Source organism: Ciona robusta, chromosome 5 (assembly GCF_009617815.1).
Source record: "Ciona robusta chromosome 5, ASM961781v2".
Classification (NCBI taxonomy): Eukaryota; Metazoa; Chordata; class Ascidiacea; order Phlebobranchia; family Cionidae; genus Ciona; species Ciona robusta.
This window is the reverse complement of record NC_143239.1, coordinates 5,796,960-5,819,527: the sequence shown is the minus strand read 5'-3', so window position 1 is coordinate 5,819,527 and position 22,568 is coordinate 5,796,960. Positions and strand designations below refer to the sequence as shown.

The 22,568-nt window shown below is 35.2% G+C and overlaps 1 protein-coding gene across 3 annotated transcripts in view; it reads right to left on the bottom strand.

The window, feature by feature from the left end:
• LOC149735975 (microtubule-associated serine/threonine-protein kinase 3-like) overlaps window positions 1-20,631 on the bottom strand; it is a 31,277-nt gene extending 10,646 nt beyond the window's left edge. The window contains exons 1-15 of one of the 3 annotated variants that reach the window (XM_089878810.1): window positions 20,402-20,631; window positions 19,606-19,751; window positions 19,171-19,294; window positions 17,092-17,205; window positions 14,930-15,107; window positions 12,782-12,927; window positions 12,664-12,704; window positions 7,565-7,647; window positions 7,064-7,269; window positions 4,844-4,943; window positions 2,721-2,869; window positions 2,270-2,449; window positions 1,948-2,046; window positions 1,666-1,788; window positions 131-258 (exon numbers count right to left, since the gene is read on the bottom strand). In XM_089878810.1, coding sequence (XP_089734936.1) covers window positions 131-258; window positions 1,666-1,788; window positions 1,948-2,046; window positions 2,270-2,449; window positions 2,721-2,869; window positions 4,844-4,943; window positions 7,064-7,269; window positions 7,565-7,647; window positions 12,664-12,704; window positions 12,782-12,927; window positions 14,930-15,107; window positions 17,092-17,205; window positions 19,171-19,294; window positions 19,606-19,670 — 1,736 coding nt within the window. In that variant the 5' untranslated portion in view covers window positions 19,671-19,751; window positions 20,402-20,631. Of the gene's footprint in view, window positions 1-130; window positions 259-1,665; window positions 1,789-1,947; window positions 2,047-2,269; window positions 2,450-2,720; window positions 2,870-4,843; window positions 4,944-7,063; window positions 7,270-7,564; window positions 7,648-8,037; window positions 8,940-12,663; window positions 12,705-12,781; window positions 12,928-14,929; window positions 15,108-15,506; window positions 15,925-17,091; window positions 17,206-19,170; window positions 19,295-19,605; window positions 19,752-20,401 lie in introns of those variants that run through there. The other 2 variants (XM_089878811.1, XM_089878812.1) reach the window with 2 other exon arrangements.
• Window positions 20,632-22,568: the final 1,937 nt, after the last annotated feature.

Genomic DNA, 22,568 nt, shown 5'->3' with positions numbered 1-22,568 from the left:
ATAGAACACATTCTATTCAATGTGGGTGGGGTCCAGTACATGGCTCGCCATAGGATTTAGGACAGGATTGGCCTGTTACCTCTTAAGTAGGATGTAAAACTTAAATCTCAATATATTGGTGTCTTCTTACCCATATGCTCCATTACTGATGAGTTTCTTGACAATAAAATCATCTTCAGTAACTTGTTGTGGTTGTGGACACGAATTTTCCTCATTTTCTTCCGAATCACTCGATGATGAACGAACTTTCAATATACTCTGCATAGAAAGGTAAAAATCCTATATAAGTCAGAATTTGAGTTTATCAAGATCAACCAAATTTTTATTGCTTACAATATACTCTGCATAGAAAGGTAAAAATCCTATATAAGTCAGAATTTGAGTTTATCAAGATCAACCAAATTTTTATTGCTTACAATATACTCTGCATAGAAAGGTAAAAATCCTATATAAGTCAGAATTTGAGTTTATCAAGATCAACCAAATTTTTATTGCTTACAATATACTCTGCATAGAAAGGTAAAAATCCTATATAAGTCAGAATTTGAGTTTATCAAGATCAACCAAATTTTTATTGCTTACAATATACTCTGCATAGAAAGGTAAAAATCCTATATAAGTCAGAATTTGAGTTTATCAAGATCAACCAAATTTTTATTGCTTACAATATACTCTGCATAGAAAGGTAAAAATCCTATATAAGTCAGAATTGGAGTTTATCAAGATCAACCAAATTTTTATTGCTTACAATATACTCTGCATAGAAAGGTAAAAATCCTATATAAGTCAGAATTGGAGTTTATCAAGATCAACCAAATTTTTATTGCTTACAATATACTCTGCATAGAAAGACACCAGCATACAGTTTGAGGTTAATCTAGCAGTATCTGCTACTATTTTTAATACCTTCAAAACATTGTGATTAGAAAGACGTAGATACATTTAAGAGCCAGAATTCAAGTTTAACTGACCATTTCATTACCTACAATATATTGTGCCTACAACATTAAGATGTAGTTTAGAAATCAGAATTTAAGACCCATACTTTTTATTACATTATATTCTGCATACAAAGACAGAGATACATTATACGGGCCGGGATTTTAGATTATCTACCAATAGTTTTATAACCGCCATATATTATACAGGGAAATAATTAAAATTTTTTTTTTTTATTAAGCATTATGATGATTTTATAGAAGGAGAAAGGGACATTATATTATTTTCCATCATTTTAATCACTAATCATAAAGAAAAAGATCAGAAGTGGTTTCGTATATTCATTCATAAATCACACAACCCTACGCCTGCGTAAATATTTACCTAAACCACGCTCCATTCTGCAAATATTAAACGCTAATTTTAAAGCATTGGCCACTAATGGGGGAATTTTAACAAATCAATTAAAATCTGATTTTAGAACCGAATGTTAACCACACAAACTTGAAAAACTGCAAATAAAAGTTGATGAAATAAGGACTACTCTAGCAGGCAAATGATATACTAGTACTTTTAAAAGACTTATCAAAAATTTATATTAATTGTTGCTGGCAGGTTTTTTTGTTTTTAAAACCTGACACATCAGATTAGAGATTTATAATAAGTTGTTATAAACATAAAACAAAATGTATAAAAAATATAAACAAAATTTTAACAAAACTTCACCGAAGTAAGTCCCAACTGTTGTACTATATACTGTGGTATCTCAGTTCCAATGCAACCCCTACTTTCCTTAGCAACATATTCAGCTGATTCTAACAACTGGTAGAATTCTTCGGGGCTAAATTCCTGCAGGTACAGTTAAAATTTTGATTTTTTGTTTACAATTTTACAAAAGGGTAAAACAAAATGCTTAAAGTAAAAACTGTTTAAAGTGTTAACAATATGTTAAAACTGTTGACAACATTGGGCTTAACTTTACACTTAAAGTGAACACTTGTCGCTCACCAGGCACTCTAGAAGTCTTGCCGGTCGCGCAACAATCATCATGAACTTTTTTACAAGCTTTGTGATTCCCCCACTTCCAGCTGCTGACTTTTCATGAGCCTAAATCATATGATCAGGATTTACTCATATATTAATTTAAGAAGTTTACTTTGGTCAAATCTACACTATAAAATAAATACCGCTTAATTGCATAAAACAGACTAACAAAACCAATTACATGAGCATAAAAAAGTATTGCTTAAAAAACTTCTCCAAAATACCCAAAACTCACAAAGAGTATTGCTTAAAAAGGAGCCTAAAAAGCTTCACAGCATGAACTAACCTCTTCAATCAGTTTTTCCAAATTCTCAGCAAGTTCGAAGAAATATCTCGCAGTGATCCGATTTTCCTGCGACATTTGTAAGCACGAGCGTGCCATTTTCACCACTTGGTGATGCACAAAACTCCACGCAGCGTCCGAAACGGGGGTTTGAAGACCTTGCGAACTTGATTCGATAAATTGCTAAAAGATAATGACTTTTTTTACCTTTGTTAAAGGACACACTAGAGTCGAGTGTATAGACTATACAACTGAAGATTGTCAAAGTGGTTGCATTCCTAATAGGTACTCCATAAACTAAAGCTTGAACTAAAAGTAACTATCTTAATTATTCCAAGAAGGCGGTATTTTAATGAAGTCATTGGAAAAATTGTTGCAGAAAAACAAAAAAAAATGAGCAAAGGAACGTACAATATTATTAAAAAATCTCAGTTATCCAATTTACAGTCATTACCTTTAATTTTTCCTCCATCTGCGCCACTGCTTTTGGGAATCTCTCTCGGTATACATTGTTCATCATTACTACTTCGGAATCGTGGGAAACTGGGGTTCGCCCAGGGCTTAAACTACGAGAACGGGGTCGAAACGGGCTCCTGCAACCCCCTGTGAATGTGGAAAACCAGGATTTAACAATTGGTTGGGTAACAACTAACAAATCCTGTAGGTGGGTAAAAGAATGCTTTAAAAATATTCAAGTGTGTGAAATTTTTAAAACAGTTAATAAATTTAAAGAGCTATGTTATGGAATGTATTATGGAATGCTTGATGAAATAAAAAACAATACAACGCAAGCATTCTTTGGGTATATTAGGGAGGGGGAGACGGTGCCTGTTATCATTATCCTTTTTTTCCATCCATGAGTAAAGCAAAGAATATTTATAAAATGATATAACCATAGCTCCGTAACTCTAAAAGAGCGTTGTTAATTTTAAAAAAAATCACAAGACATGTGCAAAGGCCAAATGGTATCTCACCTTATTCACACTACTATATCACCATATTGTAAGTGTTATTTTAAAAGTAATCTAAGACAACACTTACAGTCATGTGAAGATAAACCGGAGATTCGTTGTCATATTGATATAATAACGATAAATCATAACAATGAACTACCTTTGACGAAGAAACTGTATATTAACAACAAATCTTTCAAAGGTACACAGAGTTACAAAAGACACAGACAATACACACATCCCATAGAAAACTAAACCAACAAAATTATCCCTCTAAGTGCGTTAAGTGGGGACCGATTTGCTAAAAACAAGCTCATAGTAAAACCTTATGGTCATGTTTGAATAAAAGACTGACGATGTCATTTATGCGAAATATATATCCTATATTATACAATTTGCTCGATTTATTTTGTTACGTTTTTCAGGCACCACATTCTTCTGCCTTTCTTTGCACAAAAATCGTCCAACTCTAGGAGCACCAGATCAGGGTTAGATTCACGGAATTGAATAGTTAAATAGCAAAACCATTTGGGAATGCCTAAGCCCTCCCTACACCACATTATACGCAAGTAATGTAATTTAAAGCCAAGTAGCAAAGAATGCTAACTGTTCTGGAGCAAAAAGAATTCTTTTGGGACATAAAGGGAATATATTAATTATTAGAGTGCATGAAAGCTCTGCAAAAGGTATAAACTCCTACACACCATTCTTTTCCATAACACAATATGCCTATTTTAAGCTTTTTCTACCACACCTATCTATAATATTGATTCATCAAAATTGCTGATTTAAAAAGGCACCAAAACCCTTCTCTACATATTGATCATGAATAATTACTAATTTTCTTGTCTCCTAGAATTAGTTCCGCCCTAATAGCTAAGAACATTATATGCAAAGTATATCGTAATACACAAATAGTAGGGTGGGGAGAGATGGGACACCTTTAGTACAGAATATCAAAATATCCTGATTGTGTTTTAAACGATTAAAAACGGTCTATGGGAGTCGTGGAGATAAGGTTTTATAATTTTTTTGAATGTTCTTTGTTTACTACCAAATGAGACGGGAAAATAGAATGAAAAGGTGTTCCATTTTACCCCACCCTACTATATATTAAACAAAAAATAGCAAACAGAGAATTAACTGGTATTGTTAAAAGCTATTCAATATTCCTTCTATTACAACAGTGGTTTTTAATCCTTTGTGCTATTCCCAAACCCTTTGTGATTTTTAAAGTGCTTGATGGAATCATAATACACAATGATAAATTTAAATATGAAAGCTATTACGGCCTTGAACCCTAAGAATTTAAAAAAACTTTGTATAATTTCATAGGTCCAATAGACCCCTATTCTTAAAGTACTGCATTACATTAAACATTGCATTTATAATATAGAAGGGTATGAACCATGTTTTCATTCAGTAGTAAACAAAGAGTATTTACAAAATTATACACTCGTATCTTCACTATAAGTGTTGTAGAATGTTTAAAACACTGTTAATTGTTAAATTCTTAGTTGTATAATAATTTATACCAGAACACTTCACTCTTACACAGTAGACAGCTAGTTGTTAATTGGCAAAAAGTTCACTATTTTCTAAATATAATATTAAAACACCTTACCAATGTCATCTTCATTGATGCTTTCATTGGAACAGAAGTGACGAGACAAGTAGGTGAGTTGATCATCGGTGGGCTGGGAGGGTAACTGGTGAAGCCGGTCCTGTTACAAGTAATACATTTGTTATTTAATGGTTTTGAAGGTGTATATGTGTTCATAAGTCACTCTGTTTAACAATTCAACAATCCTTTAAAAACTAAGAAGCATTGTGTTTTTATTTAATGATTTTGAATGTTTTTTTGTGTTTGTTATTTCAATTTCTGTGTTTTTAAAGTTTTGATTGTTTCTGTGTTTATTATTTGAATTTTTATGGGTTTATAGGCCACTATATTCACCATTGGCTCACTAAATTAAGGTTGGTAACTTGAATTTATAGCACGTCATTGCCCTTTAGGGATACATTAACATTAACAGTAAAAAGCAAATTAGTTTACATGCAATAACCTATTTAAAACTACGGACTTTAATTATGCTTATATATAATAATAATAATATTTACTAAAATCATGGGAAAAAGGGTACATAGAACTACATATGGTCTGATAAAATTTGCCATTTGTATTTAAATTGTATTTTGTGGTGTTTACATGAGTTGAGACTTTTCCAAACTGTAGCATATAGAAAACTTTAAAAATAAACACAGAGCATACTGTTATATAAGTGGGTTTAACCAAGTATTTGGACTTTTATATATATATTTATATAGGTGAGTGAATTTACCTACTGACTGTGTGAAAAGTCACATAATAGCCCGCCGTATTTCATTACCAAATAAGTGCTTTTACATGAAACATAATATAAGCAATTTGACCAATTTAAATTGATTGATTAGTTGTTTATGATTATCCTAGTAGTGCATACCTGGTGCATATAATGCAACATAATACAGCACGGTATGCTAAGTTATGTATATGTTACTTATTAATTTGCATGAAGGGAACAAACTAATGACGCCATTAACTAAACAAGATGCAAATTAAATATAGTTCGGTATTTACACAAGCACCTGCAATAATAGGTTGAATATTAGGCAAAACAGTGTTTCCAATATATTAATGAAGCAACATACATGATAAACTTTATGAAGGATTGTGAAACACTTATACTGCTTGCTATAAATACTGCATGTTTATGCAATGCAAACAGTTAACTGAAACATACTCTATGTATAAATGTTAAAAATATTGCCCAACACAAGTTTAAATGGCCAAATGAAATGATAGACAAAGCATAAATACCAGCTATTTAACTAAAACTTTGACACAAGTTTTTAAAACCAGCCTCTAATCCAAGTTTTCCAACCAAATTATAAGTTTAACAAATTATATCCCGGAACACGTTATTACAAATATTTCATTAATACTGAAAAAATTTGTCATTTATTTTACCAGTACTTGATTTGGTATGTTCACACAATATACAATAGGGCAGAATGACTGGCATATACTTTATTAAGCTAAGTGAATTTTAATTGCAGTGTTACAGTATAAGACTACTTGCAGTGCTAAGTAAAGAATCACACAAGGATTTAGATTTTAGATGCTCAAGGAAAAGCCTCTACTTAATCTGATTGCATTACAGTGTAATGATGTTGTGTTAAAAGGCTATACTGCAATAGTGCTATACTGTCATACTGCAAGAGATCAAGGGGTTCAAATGTGTTTGAAGTATTTTTACCCTAATGTTAAAACAGTAGTTGAAAACATAAGTTTAACTGACTGCAATAGTAAATTTTTCCCTATAGCTTATAATGCTATGACAGTATGTGAAAAACTAAGTTTAATTGAGTGCAATAGTAAATACAAAGTGTGGTATGATTTATTGGTAGAACTAACCTACTGGGAAATAACAAACAAATCATTGCATTGCAATCTCAGCTTAATGATACTATTACAGTAATGCATATTGTGAATTGATGTAGTATTAACTCCTAATACTATTACAGTAATGCATATTGTGAATTGATGTCTGTTAAGCAAAATCGAAATCTGTCAAAAAACTAAATAAATATTTTACAAAAAAACTGCAAAACATGATTGAATCTCTAAATGTACAGTCCAGATCATTTTAACCAAATGATGAAATGTAAGAAAGAGTACCAGAAAAGAGTAGGCTATACAATAGATAGTATTTACATAAGTTTTTCAAACTTCGAATATTAAAAAAAAATGGTTCTTTTAGAACGTTTTTTAAATTTTGAATATTAAAAAACGATAAGTTACCTGAGAAGAACAAGCAGAGGAAGATAGCACAGATGACGGTGTGTTGGTCCCGTAACCACTAGATGGCAGTGAAGCTACCGACCATCTTCTACCATCCATGGTGGCTACGAAGGGCCGGGGTTTGACGTACGAAGGCGCGAATGAGAAATGGGAAGGTTGGTTGTTTGGGGAGAGATTGCGGGGACTGTCCATCGGACTACTGACTCCTGGGTTAAAAAAAGTGTCATGTATTTGCTGGAGGGTTTGAAATACTAATGTGTGAAATACTAATAAGTGAAATACTACTTCTGACTCCTGGGATTGAGAATATTGAAAATGCTGTATAAATGAAGTTTTTCTATGTTTCGTTTTAAATGACTGTTTTAGGGTTAAAAAAAGCATTGATTGGCTCACTTCTGGGTTGAAAAAAAGTCAGCAATGTATTTGTTGGAGAGTATGCAGGCCTACACTGCGTTTAATTTAAGCTGGAATTGGAATTTAAATATGTATGAGCAACTGTACCTTGTGGGAGCAGGCCTGGTGAATGGGGACGTGTAGGGGATGCGATAAGAATCGTATTCCGACGTCCTGAACTATTTCTTGGCCTGTAAAATATAGGTGTGAAGCGTATGGTGCAACTTAAATGAGTGTTGGCTTTCACACCTTCTATAGCAGTGCTACACAACTAAAAAAATTGTTAAAATCTGACAACATTTGCAGATAAACCCAGAACGATCGAAAAATGTCAAAATATGAAAACTACGTAAAACATATAACATAAGATAACAATAAAAAAGTCAGAAATTTATATGAAAATGAACCACATGGTGTCCAAAGCAACTAAGCTGCAAAATTATGCATTAGACCTTTGAGTGGCATTTAAATACTCTGCTTAAATCCAGCCTTACCTAAGAACTAGTACCAGACTACTACTATAGTTAGGTTTTCGTTTAGGTACACTTAAGCTAATGGAGGAAATTATGCTCAAGACTTACAAGTGGCCATCTGGTACATCAAGCACATCAGATTGGGGCAATTTGGCAATATTAAGGTGCAGAAACTTGACCAGTTTATACTTCATAGTGAATGTGCACTGTTACTATAGACGTATTGACATCAGTATTTTGTATAAGATGCAGCCACATAGGTGACTTTCAGACCACATTTTTTGTGAACAGAGGTGGAAACAGCTAAACACTACTCTTACACCATTGCAGAAACTAGCATTATATTACATAAACTTAAACTTCTACCACCAGTTAGGAACTAAAAGCGACAGAAACACTGATTCATAAAGACAGGAAATTCTGAACTGTTAAAAGGTTATTTAAACAGTAAACCTGTAGTGCCTGGCCTATCATCATTCCTTGGCACGAGGCTAGCTATTTTTACCACGCCACTCTTGCCCTGTCGTGTTAAATCACTATACAGTAAAAGAAGGGCAACTAATTTAATCCTACTGGACTCGCGTGCGTCGCGTTCTTTCTGTTATTCGCCGATATCGAGTGGCCCGTTTATGATGTCACACAGGCGACCGCGAAAGGTTCTATTGTTCGTTATAGCGTTAGTTACTAAAGATTTGAGTTAAATGAAACGGTAATGAAAACGTCACCAACCGCTGAGGGGAAACGGGAATAGCGACTTGAATAGATAAACAAAACAACAAACTAAAGGCGATAGTAGTACAGCCTTTTTAGAGGGTGGGAACACGGGCTGGTAATGGTGTTAACAGTTTTGACCAGTCTGTTCTAGTTCACACCGGTATTTGGTGAACTTATATCATATCTTTTAAGCGCTTTATATCAATCAAACTGACTACGAAACTCTCTTTATACAGTTAAACACGCAGCAAATTTTGGTGCACTTTCTACGAATCTTTTAAACATGTTTTTATTCCAATTAAGCTGAATACGAAATCCCTTTACACAGTCAAGAAACACGCAGCAGCAGACTTCGTAAATTTACACTCGCTTGTAAACCTTGGCAGTCAATATTGGTTATGAGTGTTTAACTGTGTGCTTTAGACATTCGAAGGCACACAGGCGGACACGGGTGTATGGCTTGGTACACAACAACAACGTGACTTTCTAAAAGTGATTCGATTGAAAACACAGTTCAATCGGTCGATTGATTTCCTATTTGCCACAGTTCCCATGGCGAGGGAGGGGCAAGAAAAGGCTGCGCGTGAATATAACGATAAAAACGTAGACCAGTATTTCAACGTCCAAAAAGACAGCAAAACACAGACACACCAATCAACACGCTAAGACACATATTTTTTATTGCTAACTATTTCTAAAGAGAGAGAAAATTTCCGTAGGACTAGCAGTCTTCCCAACGTGTTTAAATGCGTTGTAAAACTAACTGCTACGATCACACAACACACGCACACACGATATTAAAATAATATTAATCTTTTATTAGGTATTTCCTACTATTTTTAAATGTAGGTAGAAATTTCACAATGTGGCTTGCAACCTAATCAACGTGTTTAAACGCATTGTTACATTCACGGTTCACACGGGTGCGTGCTGGTACGATAAAAAGGTAATTAATTATTCAGCGGCCGCCCTTGTAACGAACAGGCTAAAACGAATTACAAAGTAGCAATTCCACATTGTAATCCTATAAACGTTATTACCTTAATAAGCAAGGCGCGTGCGGTTTCATTATAATGCTTTTTAATAGAAAGGATGCGGCGCGGGGTTGGCTAGAATGCACTTGGCTGCAAACCTAAACGCGCAAGGTCAAATTCTTACTGTAAATTCGCCAACATAAAATTAATATACAGTCATAGGCATTGAGACTGATTTTTTTTCATCATAACGTACGTTCAAGGCCGAATTCTTAAGAAAATTTTGAAAGCATAGAATATTTATCGTTTGGTGCAGTTAAACTTGTTTTCTTCTTAGGATAAATTCGGCACTGAAAAATTAACATACAGCCATATAAAATTAACCTTATTTCTTCCGCGAAGGAGTTTAGAGGTTGGGAAACGGTTTTACTGTGATGTAATCTCGATTTCATTATGACGTCAATGGGTGTGCGGGAGGCAATTTTTCGAAAAATGAAATAGGATGTACGTCATGGACAACGTCACGGACGAAAAGAACATGGGAGTGCTTTGTGGATTTCGAGAAAATAAACAAAATTTTGCAACGAACAGAAACGTATGAATGAATGTAACCGTTTTATCGTGGCATGGCGGGCCAACGAAAGTCGTTATAACACAGATGTTTAATAAAATTACATGGAAACATTGGAAATAGCTGTACCGGATAAAAAACGTTAGTTCTTATGCCATCCAACTTTGGGAATATAATGATCAAGAAAACGTAAAGTCGGCGAAATCCAGTTATGAGTAAAATTATATCCTGGCCGGGCGAATGCGATGACGTATACTTCTATATGGGTTGTACGGTAGCGTTTGAATATCGTTCGCCCGTGAAACAGAGGCCAATTGAAAACGTTTCGTTGAAGCGTTTCCTTATAGCTGAACTTGGTTGACGATTAAATTCCCAAGTACGTTTACAAAGGCATAGAAACATATTCAATGGGTAAGAGTTGGAATCTAGACTCTAGTATACAAAAAAGTTAGTAGAGACGTTGGTCTACTACACTAAACATTGCTATCATACAGAATGTTCGAAAAGTCACACTGTGCACTGTTCTGATATTTTTCATATTTATACATCTGGTCTAAATTTCAGGTCACTGACAACGACCTCACCCATATGGAATAGAAAAGGCTATAGATATAAATAAATATCCTGTATAGGCTTACTGTAAGGTTTAATGAATTGTATTACACACCCTACAAATATACTCTACTTCGTGCACGTTGTCGAGGCGTAACACCGGATTCAAAATACCGTTCAACACAACTGACACACGCTGTATTTCACAGCGTAATATATTTTTTATATGCGAAATTCGCAAGTGTTTTCGCTTGCTAACCGAAAATCTATACCGTTTCCTGATAAGCAGGCGTTTACAATATTCAAGAAGGGCTGTAACATTTTCCTGTGCTGTAATACGATGAATAAAAGGTACCGTATATTCGAAAATCTAACAGGTTTTAAGTAAAAATAAAATACTACAAAAATTGGAACGTCATTTAGGAAACCGAAAATAGATTTATCAATAATTTTTATTTTAGCAGAAACAATTTCTAGCCATATGCTTTATTAGAAATACCAGATGCTAAAGATTCTAAATTCGTGCAGACTGCGGACACTAAAAGGTAACTGGTGCATTACAGCTGCACTGTGCAAGTAAAACAAGTACATTCAGGGCAAACAAACACACTCGCACAAGCATAAACTTTTACTGTAGCAAATACAAACTTGGGAGCTGAGTTAATTTTTTATACAAATGAAAACACCACAGCATCTGGACCGTAAACTTTACTGAGGAAAAAAAACTTTGAAACAGGCAGTATGTTATTGAAACTGTTACTTCCTTACTCCTGTTATTTTTACGACTTATTTCATGTTATAAATTCAAGCTCGGCCTACGTTGCTCTGTAGCCGGGAACAAACCTAATTTTCATTGCCGTGAATGAAAAACCTGGCGCTGACACACGAACTGGTATTAAAATAGTTACTGCCTGCTGTCTGTTTCGACCAACTTTCATTTATAACTGCAAGCTCGGTGGTACGTTGGTCTGTATGGCCCAGAACCCGGCTACCCGGTCGCGTAATGACAGAGACACGTCTGCCCCGATTTCCCATGCTGATGGATTATATTGATCGCCGTAAACAGGTGTTCAATACCTGCGATCGATTGACGGGCGATTGATTTTTTCTATGTATCGCAAGAATGAAAAGAGCTACCCAGCGCCATCTCCCGGTTAGATTTCAATGTAAATTTCGGAATAACTACGCCTGACTTACAGCGCGGGCTCGTATTAAGTAAAATAAGATAATGGGCTATTTCTAGCATAAATCCTAGTGCTTACTGCTGGACCTCACCCACATAGTGTATGATATATTCGCGTTTGGTTTAACCGTTGAGACAAGCATATCGCCACTGGCAGGATCAACCAGGTAACAGAATAAACCGTCGACGTAAATAAGCCAGCTAGCTATTCTAATAGCCTACAGCTACAGTACTTAAGCTCTAGGTTACAACAAGAAAATGCAAATTCGCGCGACACCTAACGAGTCAAGGTGTACTGAAAAACATCGAACAGGCGGCGCCACTGCGCACCGCATAGAACAGCTTATACTTCGTCAGATCGAACTAAGCGACCTTTTAATTAAAGCGTTAACAACAACTGTGACCTAGAACTGACATTTAAAGTAAAGCTATCCTACCGCACAGTGGAGCTAGAGAGATGATGTGTTACACGCTTGGGCTAGTTTTAAGTGAAGCATGCAGATGTTTTTAAAAACAAGTTTTGCAGATCAAACTGAATTGAAAAACTTGGGAATACACTTTTAACTTTATACAGTTTCTCATAAATTAAGTCCAAAACCCTTTTGAGTTGCCCCTACATTTTCGTGTAGACTTGATATAGGCATAGGATAATGTATAACCATGCCACGTCTGCTATTATAAGTGTATGCGGAGATCGAGATAGAAAATCGATAAGTTTGTATAAAAAAAGTTTCACTTACGATGGCGTGACGCTGTTTCGTCTTGATATGTTCAGTTCTTTCTATAAAAGAGAAAAAGGGAGATTAAAAATCGAATTTTGGTTTTGATGTAAAATCGAAATACGGAGTATATACTTACGAAGCTTGAATTAAGGGAGGGGTCGGAATTGCCGAGCAGTTTGTTGCGCATGCGCACAAGGTTGCTCGTCTCACCCGAGTTTGAGTTCGACATGTGGGCGTCAAGGCTGGAGAAGATTGAATCCCGGCGGGCGCTTTGGAATTTACCTGCATGGGTTTTTATGGTGACGATACTTGAGAATTCAGGTTCAAACCAGTTTAAACTGGTACCAAGGGCCAAGGATTGCTTATGTAAGAATATGTGTATTAATAGGTTCGTAAGGTTGCCCCATTGCAAAACGGCAACTTTCGGTTACGGTTCGACTCCTGTGTCGTTTAATCATGTGACTTATGTCTCTTTAGGCGATTTATTTAGACCATGTGTAGATTTGACATACGTGGCAACTTTCACTTACGCGTGTATTACTACTATTAATGAGTTATTGCGGTTGTCCCGAATGCAAAACACAACGAGTTGAAATATTTTAGGGTAACCGTATAATGTACAACGAAGGGAAAACAATTGTAGTTGATATGATAGTGCTGTGGTATTGCATGCAATTACAACATCGACAAATGACCGTATGCAGAGCACGACTATTTTAGAACAACCGGCAAAGCAGCGGTTTGGCGCTAATGTAATGCTCGGCAAATTATGACCGACCTACTTAAATAGAAATTTTATTGCACAAGTATTAGCAGGATACTGTCAGTAATTGCACGACGACTGAAGCAATGATTGTTAGCGCTGGCTTAAATTACCGCTCCTCGGATCAAGGGTATGGGAGCTTAAACCTACGCGGGGCAATAGGCTCGGGTCGATACAGTCACGTGAAATTGTGAAAGCCCTTTGATACTGCTGCTAGCATAGAGCGCTGTGCTGTACTATCTCCGCGAAAGGTTTAATTTCTGAGTTTCGAAGCGCTACCATTAAGTGGAAGTGCAATGACGTCATTCGGAAGGCGATTCGGGCGTAGGCTGCGCAACCGCGGTTCGATAAATGGCGAATTACAGCATTCTGCGATGCCACTGCGGTAGAAATTGGCACTGGAAGGGATAATTTACAACAGTAATTTGCTACTACTGTATCTTGAAGCCACTTATTCAAACGGCATCTGCTCGTTGATAGACGTAGGACAATAACATACTCTATGTCAAGGTGTATGTTTTTTAGGTACAAGGGAAACATGAACAATAAACAACATTAGTCATTTAAGGGGAAAATACTTATATTTAACTATAGGGGAAGTTAATCTTGTTGTACAGGTTATACCTAACGTAGCGCAATGTAATGCTATGGCCGAGGGCAAGTAAAGGTCACATGTGACGTCACGAATGATCGCCACGGACCACGAATTAGGCAAGCGGCAATTAGCGAGCGTGTGCGAAATATCTAAAGCGCATATCGGGCTCTAGGTTCAATGGATTAGGTTCTGTTTAAAGGGCGGCGAAATAAGATCTTTTAAACACGCTGGTTTCAATATCATAACACGGTGTACGCACGACACCCGATACATTTGGTTGGAATATAATAGTGGGATCTGTATTGTGTTTTCGAATCGGTGGTCGAGTATAATAGGGAGCATAAGGATATGAAATGGTGATCTGTAATCGCGGTTCTTTGACTGCCAAGAGCGATATAACGTTGAGCGAGCGTTTGCTATTGTGTTTGTTTATGACACAAGAAAACCGACCCGGGCACAGCACTAAGCGTACTTGCGGTGGGCCGTGGCTTAAGTATACAAATGCAACATGAGTATAAGCTGGATGAAAACGGGCTGTACAAGCTACAGTAATCAATTGATTAGATGCGCCGACTGAGCTGAATGTGTGATACGCGTGCCGTATACCCAAAGACAACGACCGGATTAAGAAGTATAACAATTACCAAAGCAGAATTATCCGTGGTTAGAAAATACGACTTTAAAGTCGATTTTTGTCTAGAGATTTAATGTTTTTGTAACAGCAATGTTAAAGCACTGAATCTCTAAACGTCAAACACATTATGAATATGAATCATAAAAACAACATTCAAAATATCAAAACCAAACTCAAAATAGATTACAGGTTAAGGTAAAATCGAAACATGAAAAAAAATCAAAACTCTAAAAATGATTTCCTATGTTACATTTTATAAAACATAAAAACAAAAAGTTAAAATATGACTTACTAATTGCTGGGGATGTAAGACTAGCAAGGCTGCCACGTCGAGCCAAAGCCTGGTCAGACATTTGGCGTTGAAATCTCAAACCTCGAGGTACACAAGACCCAAAGTCGTGAACTGAGGCTGAAGTGTGCATTGTGCTTCTTGTTTCGGTGGAATATGGCAAGGTGAAGTCCGTATCAACCTGGTGGGTGGTGATAAGGTAATTGCAATATATGGTGGATCGATATTCGGTATTGGTTGGCGGATTTTAGATACTTATATATGGGGACTGTGCAGAGGCGCATAAGCGGCAGCTATTTCATAGAAGAGCAACTGTTGCACTGTACACATACACAGAATGATTGGCCAAAAAAGGATTATACCAAAAAAATACAACAAAAAGCGGTAAAACCTTAGACATTCCAAAGAGCAGTACAATTTGCCATATAAGGGCTTTAATTAATACCGGGCGAAGGCGGCGTTAAGGGGGAGGATGGTTCGTTAATAATAATTACGCGGCTGACTGGATAAAGTGCACAGTCGGTGCAATTAGCGAAGATTCGTCGATGGGACTTGAGATAGGTTAAGTGCCTCAACTTACATGATCACTTGACGAGGTTGGGGTCACTGTTATAAGCGGTAATGTGGTGATGGAAAATCGAGGGAGGTCAAGTTTTAACCGGCGACGACTGGCTAAAAGCGACTTTGTCGGGCTTAAACGACATACTACAATATCTGTCGAATCCAGAGAGTGCGACTGCCCGCTGACTAACATATCAAACTTTTTAGTCGTCGTCTGTTAAACAAATCCTAAATCCTTGGCTGTTATGATTCTTTATGAAGCATGATGTTTCCTATGTACTGCAAAAATACTTAACTCCCAAGGACCAACGAGCTGTCATCGCCAGTTTTTGCATGTGTGGACCAACGTAGTGGCTTGTGAAAACATAGGTTCCAATCAATAAGAATCAATAAAAACGCACAGGTGAACACACACTAAGCTGGTGCCTGTACAATATATGCAATAACAAGCTAATAAAAGAACTGCAACATATATATCCGTTTGTAGGGAACTGGACTTTACATAACATGCCTGCGAATGGTCATAACTGTCTGACTGGCAACTGTACGATTATAAGAGCGCTGGAAAACTGATATTCGGATTAGATAAATATTTGCCTATACTGCTTTATAGCATACCAGCTGAAAACAAATTCCAGTTACACAAAGGCAGTTCGCCCAGGAACGCAGATACTGCCTACGAGCTACGTCACTGTGAAAACATAACACAGCTGCGTCACTCTTAAAAACGGTGGGTGCAGGTCGAAACTGAGCCTATGCGGTATTTACAGAACAATAATACGGATCTTGTGCGGTGGTATGGACACCACAACAGGAAAATTACCTCAGTATGTTATTGAGCATCGGTTTGGGATGTAGGTTTAAACGTAAATGTATTATAGTTGGTAATGACTATTGTTTAGCATAGCTGTATTAGAAAAATGCGTTTTAACCTGTAGTTTAGCAGTTATTATTGGTCGTTATAGCGCATTTATAAGTTTTAAAACCATGGATGTTAACAACAAAAGACATAACATCAGGTATTGACAGCACAGCAGGGGATAGGACCAGTCATAAAGTAATAAAACATCACAACACCAGTTCTGGCATATTATTATTACCAACATGATGGTAACTGCTGACTAAAAGCATATTTTGAAAAGTTTTGAAGTTGGGACTAAATTGTATAATTTAAATGTATGTGTGTTGTTCTTCCATTTCAAAGTCTTGAATTAGCCTAATTGAATTCCAATTTCCTGGAACGGTGCATAAACTATCTGTTCTTTTTTAAATTGGTTTGCATTTTAAAGTCCGGGGTGATTTTGTCAAAAACACAACAAAGAATTGACCAGGTAATAAAGATTAAAAAGCAGTACAGAGGGTAAGGCTAGAGAGATGAACATAAGAAGTAGCTGGTCCTTCAAGGACCTCAACCTGCTGATTAAATCTTACATACCTTTATTGTTAAGCAATTAGTGAATGTTTGGCGGATTCGTTTTAACTAAATTACGGGAAGCAATTGAAAAGTAATGTACAGACATAGAACCAGCCTCTGCTTGCTGAATTATTCATATAAAGAACAACCTTATGCCCACAGCCCACTAATTAGTAAACATGGAAATTACCTTTAGGTTCTTATAATCTTCTTTCGAAACATCGACAGAAAATCGGATTCTTAGTTTTTCTAGCGCGGCAACCAGGTCGGTAATATCTCTTTGGTTTGTCAACCCATACTCATTCTGCAATGAAAACAAATTTCCTTTCTAAACAAGATTTAGTTTATATAAGTTAGAGCAAAATAGGGAAATGATAAAGGAGAACTTTCAAATTACTTTGGGAGAAGGGGACATATCATTTGTAACCTTTGTAACGAGGGACACGTTTATTTATACTGAATCAAAACTGCATGCAGCCATGCAACTTGTATGACCTTAAAATTGAAGGCAACACATACACAGTTATAATATGAAAAATTAATTAAACAGTCTAAACAGAAAGCATATCTGGTACGCTTATATAACCAAACTGTTACAGATTATTTGTTGCAATAATTTACAATCAGAATCTTTGCAAAAATATTTTCTACAAGCTCCAAGCTCCTCTTCACAACTTTCGAAATTAATTCTGCTATATAGTCATGTTCATAACATAACATGTAACTTCTGCTTAACAAATTAAACAGGCCTGCAATTTAATTTGATCTACACTACACCCTACAAGGCCTCATTACAAGTGAAGTAGCCTGACAAGATTAGCAGCATAGACCTCTATTTGAACAAGGCATCAGCAAATATCATTATAGCAAATGAGTCAACAACAGTAGTTGCCCCTGCAGTAACAGACAGCAACCAATGAGCATTTAGCAATTTTCAATTAGAAGCCACTATTCTCAACAGACTTCGTCGCTTACTTTAATATTTACTGCTGCGATATATTCCTAATTTGGCAAACATGTAATTTAAGTTTTTTCTCTTAGCTTAAGAATTGACATGCCAGACGCTTGAAATAATTGAAATTGGTAAATATCATTTTAAAATCTTCTGCAAAACATGGCTTTCTTTTAAGATTGTTTTGTTGATTTTAAAAAATGACATCATAACAATCGTGAATAATTTAAGCCTTAGCAATATATGAGCTACTTGTTTTAAGTTGGTAATTAAAGCTCTCTATGTTCAAACACTTTTACTATGTATACACTAGACTCCAGCCTGAATTAAAAAAAACACTTTCACAAATATAAATAGCCTATAGTAGTGTAGAGGCACAGTCTGAATTTATTTTTGCATTCACTTTTCTTCTAATGCTAAAGGGTTAATAATACTGAAGAATGATCAAAACTTGTTACTTAATAAACCTGTCTTACCTATGGGTCATTAAAACATGAACTGATGACCCATAACATGCACTATGTAGTTATTAATCTGTTTGTAAACTAATGTGCCCAGTCTTATACAGCAGTTACTTACTACATCACAGTATAAATCATAAGAACAGCATGAAATGACCAGGCTGTGTTATTCACCACATGATACAAGCTAAGTTATTTATCTAAACAGTGATGACAGATCTAATAGTGATTTACGTATACCTCGCATTTAAAATTAGCTACCAAATTGACCCCTGAGACCTGAGCAGCCATACCGCATAAATTATCTCCTCAACTTTATTTAGAAGTACCGGAAGGAAAGCAACAACTGATGCTCATCACAACCACTCTAAATGTCATTCAATTTTCCACTTCCTAGTTATAGACTCTTACCTTAGGTGTAAACAAGAGCCTACCAACGTTATATCATGCACAAGATATTACTAATGAATCTGAGACTTATACAGTTAATGTTTATGAAACTGTTTTATACATTTTAAGTTTTACTTTTTTTATATATAAATTGGTATAGTATTTTTATATTTATCTCGGTTCTTATATAAATATTGGTGTAAAATTTCCTACTATGAATAAAGCTGCAAAGTTGCAACCACTTCTCCACTGAGCCAAATTCCTAACCTTTAGTGTGCTAGTACATAGTTTGTATGTATGGCCATGATGCACCTTTAAAGTAAATTTAGAACACTTCTACAAATAAGTAAATACACACAATAATAATTCAGAATATGTTCATAACCATGCAAATCCACATAAAAATATTAAAGAATGTCTTTACAAGTATGTAAATGCACACACAGTGTTTATTATTCACAAGTACCTGTAGTTCATATTTGGTTAGTTGAATAAACTTCTTTACAGTAAAGTTAAGCGGAAATATCCCTCGTAGTCTGGAGACTCCAACAGTTGACAGGCAGTGAAACAAATCATCAGAGTGCAAAATACTGAGCAAATTTAACATCAATTAGGAAAAAAAAGAGGAAAATAGGATATGAAGCGATAACGAATGTTTATTGCTAAATACCAGTAAGCTCATTAGCTCACTTTATAGATGATTATAGTTGCTTAGTGCCTTGTTCTGTTACATTCGTAATAATAAAAACCAAAAACTGTATCTATAATCTATATGGTAGCCCATTTTACAGTTTTCTAAACAGTATAATAATTCTGGAGTTACAGTTTATAAAAGACAAACCTGATATTGGAAATAAAGCAACCATTGGCCTATTAACTTTATTGTACACATAAGACTTACCTTTGGTGCAATGGACTAATATCTGATGATCTTCGTTGATGGCAGTTTATGATTGATTTATTCATTTTGTCGTTGGAGCTCTCGTCACCTCTCGAACATCATTGTTGCATGCATACGTGTAACGCTCCAAAGCACATAACAAAAAACTGTAACAAAAAAACTCTCTTAAAAATACAGACTTTGACAGAAAGCAGAACAAACTGTCAGAAGCATCCATTATTTAGTTTTATAGCCACATAATAACAGCAGAGGAACATATAAAATGATGTTATCGTCATTAAATATAAAAGCAGAGATAGCCCCTACGTCAACTGAGTCATTACCAGACAACAAAAACAAGTTTAACTAAGACTAAGTACAGTTAGCGTCGTAAGCCATGTCTGGAGTCATCAATTAAACTATCAACAGCACAAAGCAAGCCAAAAAATGTACTTACATGCATTGCAAACATTTTGTGACAATTTAGCATGAATTTTTTTGTCAATTATATATATATATATATATATATATATATAAATTAAGACACATTTCATACATATCTATTTATTATATACCAAAAACCTCCCACAAAAACTAAGCTTACATTTAAACATGATTTTCAAGCATTTAAAAATAGAAAACAAATTCTTCAATTATATAAACTTCTTTACAGGCTATACCACTACGGCAGATAAGCAACTATTACAAATATTTTATAAAAAAATTTATATAAATTTTACAGTAGGCTACCTTCTATCTAACAATTCTAATAAAATCTTAATGTCTTTAGATAGTCATAAGTATAAGAAGCCCTTACATTTTAAACGAAAGGCATCTTCACATGATACATCTTATTGAAACTTAAAACACACTGATTGAACTTGGGAAACAGCACTACACTTTTAAAACAGCCAACCTTCAAAACTGAGGGCTGCTAGTCCAGTGCCAAACACTGGTTTAACTTATTAAGGCTGCATTCCTGTAGGCTGTATACACAACAGACCCATTACCTATTTCTTTAGCCAAATTCTAGAAACAACAAACATTTAGTGATTATTTAGAATATTATAGAGCAGAAGATAGCAATACACTAGAATAATTTGCAAAATTAAATCAATTGTGTACCCATTTTAAAAAGACAAGTGGTCAATCTTATATAGGTAATGTTTACTTAAGAGGCAGACTTGCTTATTTTTTTAAAAATCTTTAATATTATAACCCTAATGATTTCTTAAGTAGCTGTGAAATCGCTAAGTAAACACTAAATAAACAGTGCTCTATCACAGAAGACACAGACCATAACATAACATAACTTATGTACAGCTTATACTGCTTCAGTGCTTAACCATTAATGTTATTGTAAGTGACAAGTCGAAACTGTATACTGCTATTTCTTCACCAGATGGTTTGACGGAAAATGCGCCACCTCACGAACAGATAATTTCAAGATGAAAATGCTCAGCACGTTTTTCCTGATCAAAGCTCACATTGACAGCTTACCAAACACCAGGAAACATAAATGAACTTGGCTGGTGTGAAAAAAAAAAAACAAAATCTCCAAGCATCAGCTACTGCGATTATTTTCAGCGAAATACAAATGTATGAAGATATGTTACCGTCTTAGTGAAAATATAGTTTGTTTTTGTAAATCTTAGTGAATTATAAACGCTAATAAGACACATAAATTACAACTACATAAATAAAAAACATTAATTACAAGTTCTTGCTCTTATCTTCAGACACTAAACATTTTTACTTCCGCGAGGTGGCGCAACAGAGTTAAGCGAAACGTTAAAAAATGTTTAAATTAGTTTGGCCTCCTGAGCACATATCTCATGCTAATTTAAATGAAAATTAACGACGAGGTGCTAAATCACAACAATAAAGCAAACTCTGAAGAATTTTCTGGGTTGGCTAAGTTCATAGCTATTGTGATATGGAGCAACTAAATCATATTTCAGTCTATATTTGATACCGACTATAGGGTACCATGTTAAAATGATAAAGAATGAATAAATGAAAACCCTATAACTTCCGAGTTGGAGGTAGACGCGCTAAGCAATGTGTCGCGAGACCACAAAGTACTATACACATATATACGTATCAACGAAATACTTTATATAAAACAATCTAAACGAACAAGTATGGTACATCACATGTGCGTAGGAATCAAGTGTCCTTATAGGCTGTAGGGCTACTACAAATCAAGAACAATTTTAATTGCACTTGAACGAAAGAACCAATGAATTACATGTGACTACTGTAAATAAAATGTAGGCTACTAACATTCGTACATTACCAAGCTGGTTTAAATTTAACTATTTTCCAAGGTTGTTAGTCATCTTTGGGACGTGAACCTAATATGCTAACAAAATGGATTGTCAGAAATAGTAGGCTACATTCTGGGAACAAAAAGGGTGTGAGCGCTCAGCATTACGTCATACTGTTGGAATGAATGTGAAATTAAACCTTTGCGGTAAAAATTAAAACGGTTTATTCAGGTGCTAAAAATGCGGGGTGTAAGCTTTGTATTTTCGATTTAAGAATAAAACGCTATCATTTCATTCACCATTGCAGCATGATAACGGTTAAAATGTATGGATCCGTTCATTAAATATTTATGGTTAAACAAAAAAAAACATTCGTGGTAACAAATGGTTATAATTGCATTAAATTGCGAAGGGCTGGAAGACTAAATGAAACAGAATTTTGATAACAGGAAATGTCTTCTAAAGTATCTATAGTCTATACCGTTATTGGTATAGGACGCTTTTTAAGAGTATATTGAATGCCAGAAACCAATTTGATTTTTATGTGGCGGTTTTCCTGTTCGCGCCTATAACCTCTTGAACAAAAGCGTTTACTAAACATGTCGGCTGTGTAAAATTGAGAAATTTTAAATAAGCAACAAGCTAACGACAGAATTTTCCATGTTAATTGCCAATTCGTGAGAACGGTTACCCAATACATCGTCACAGTTGCCT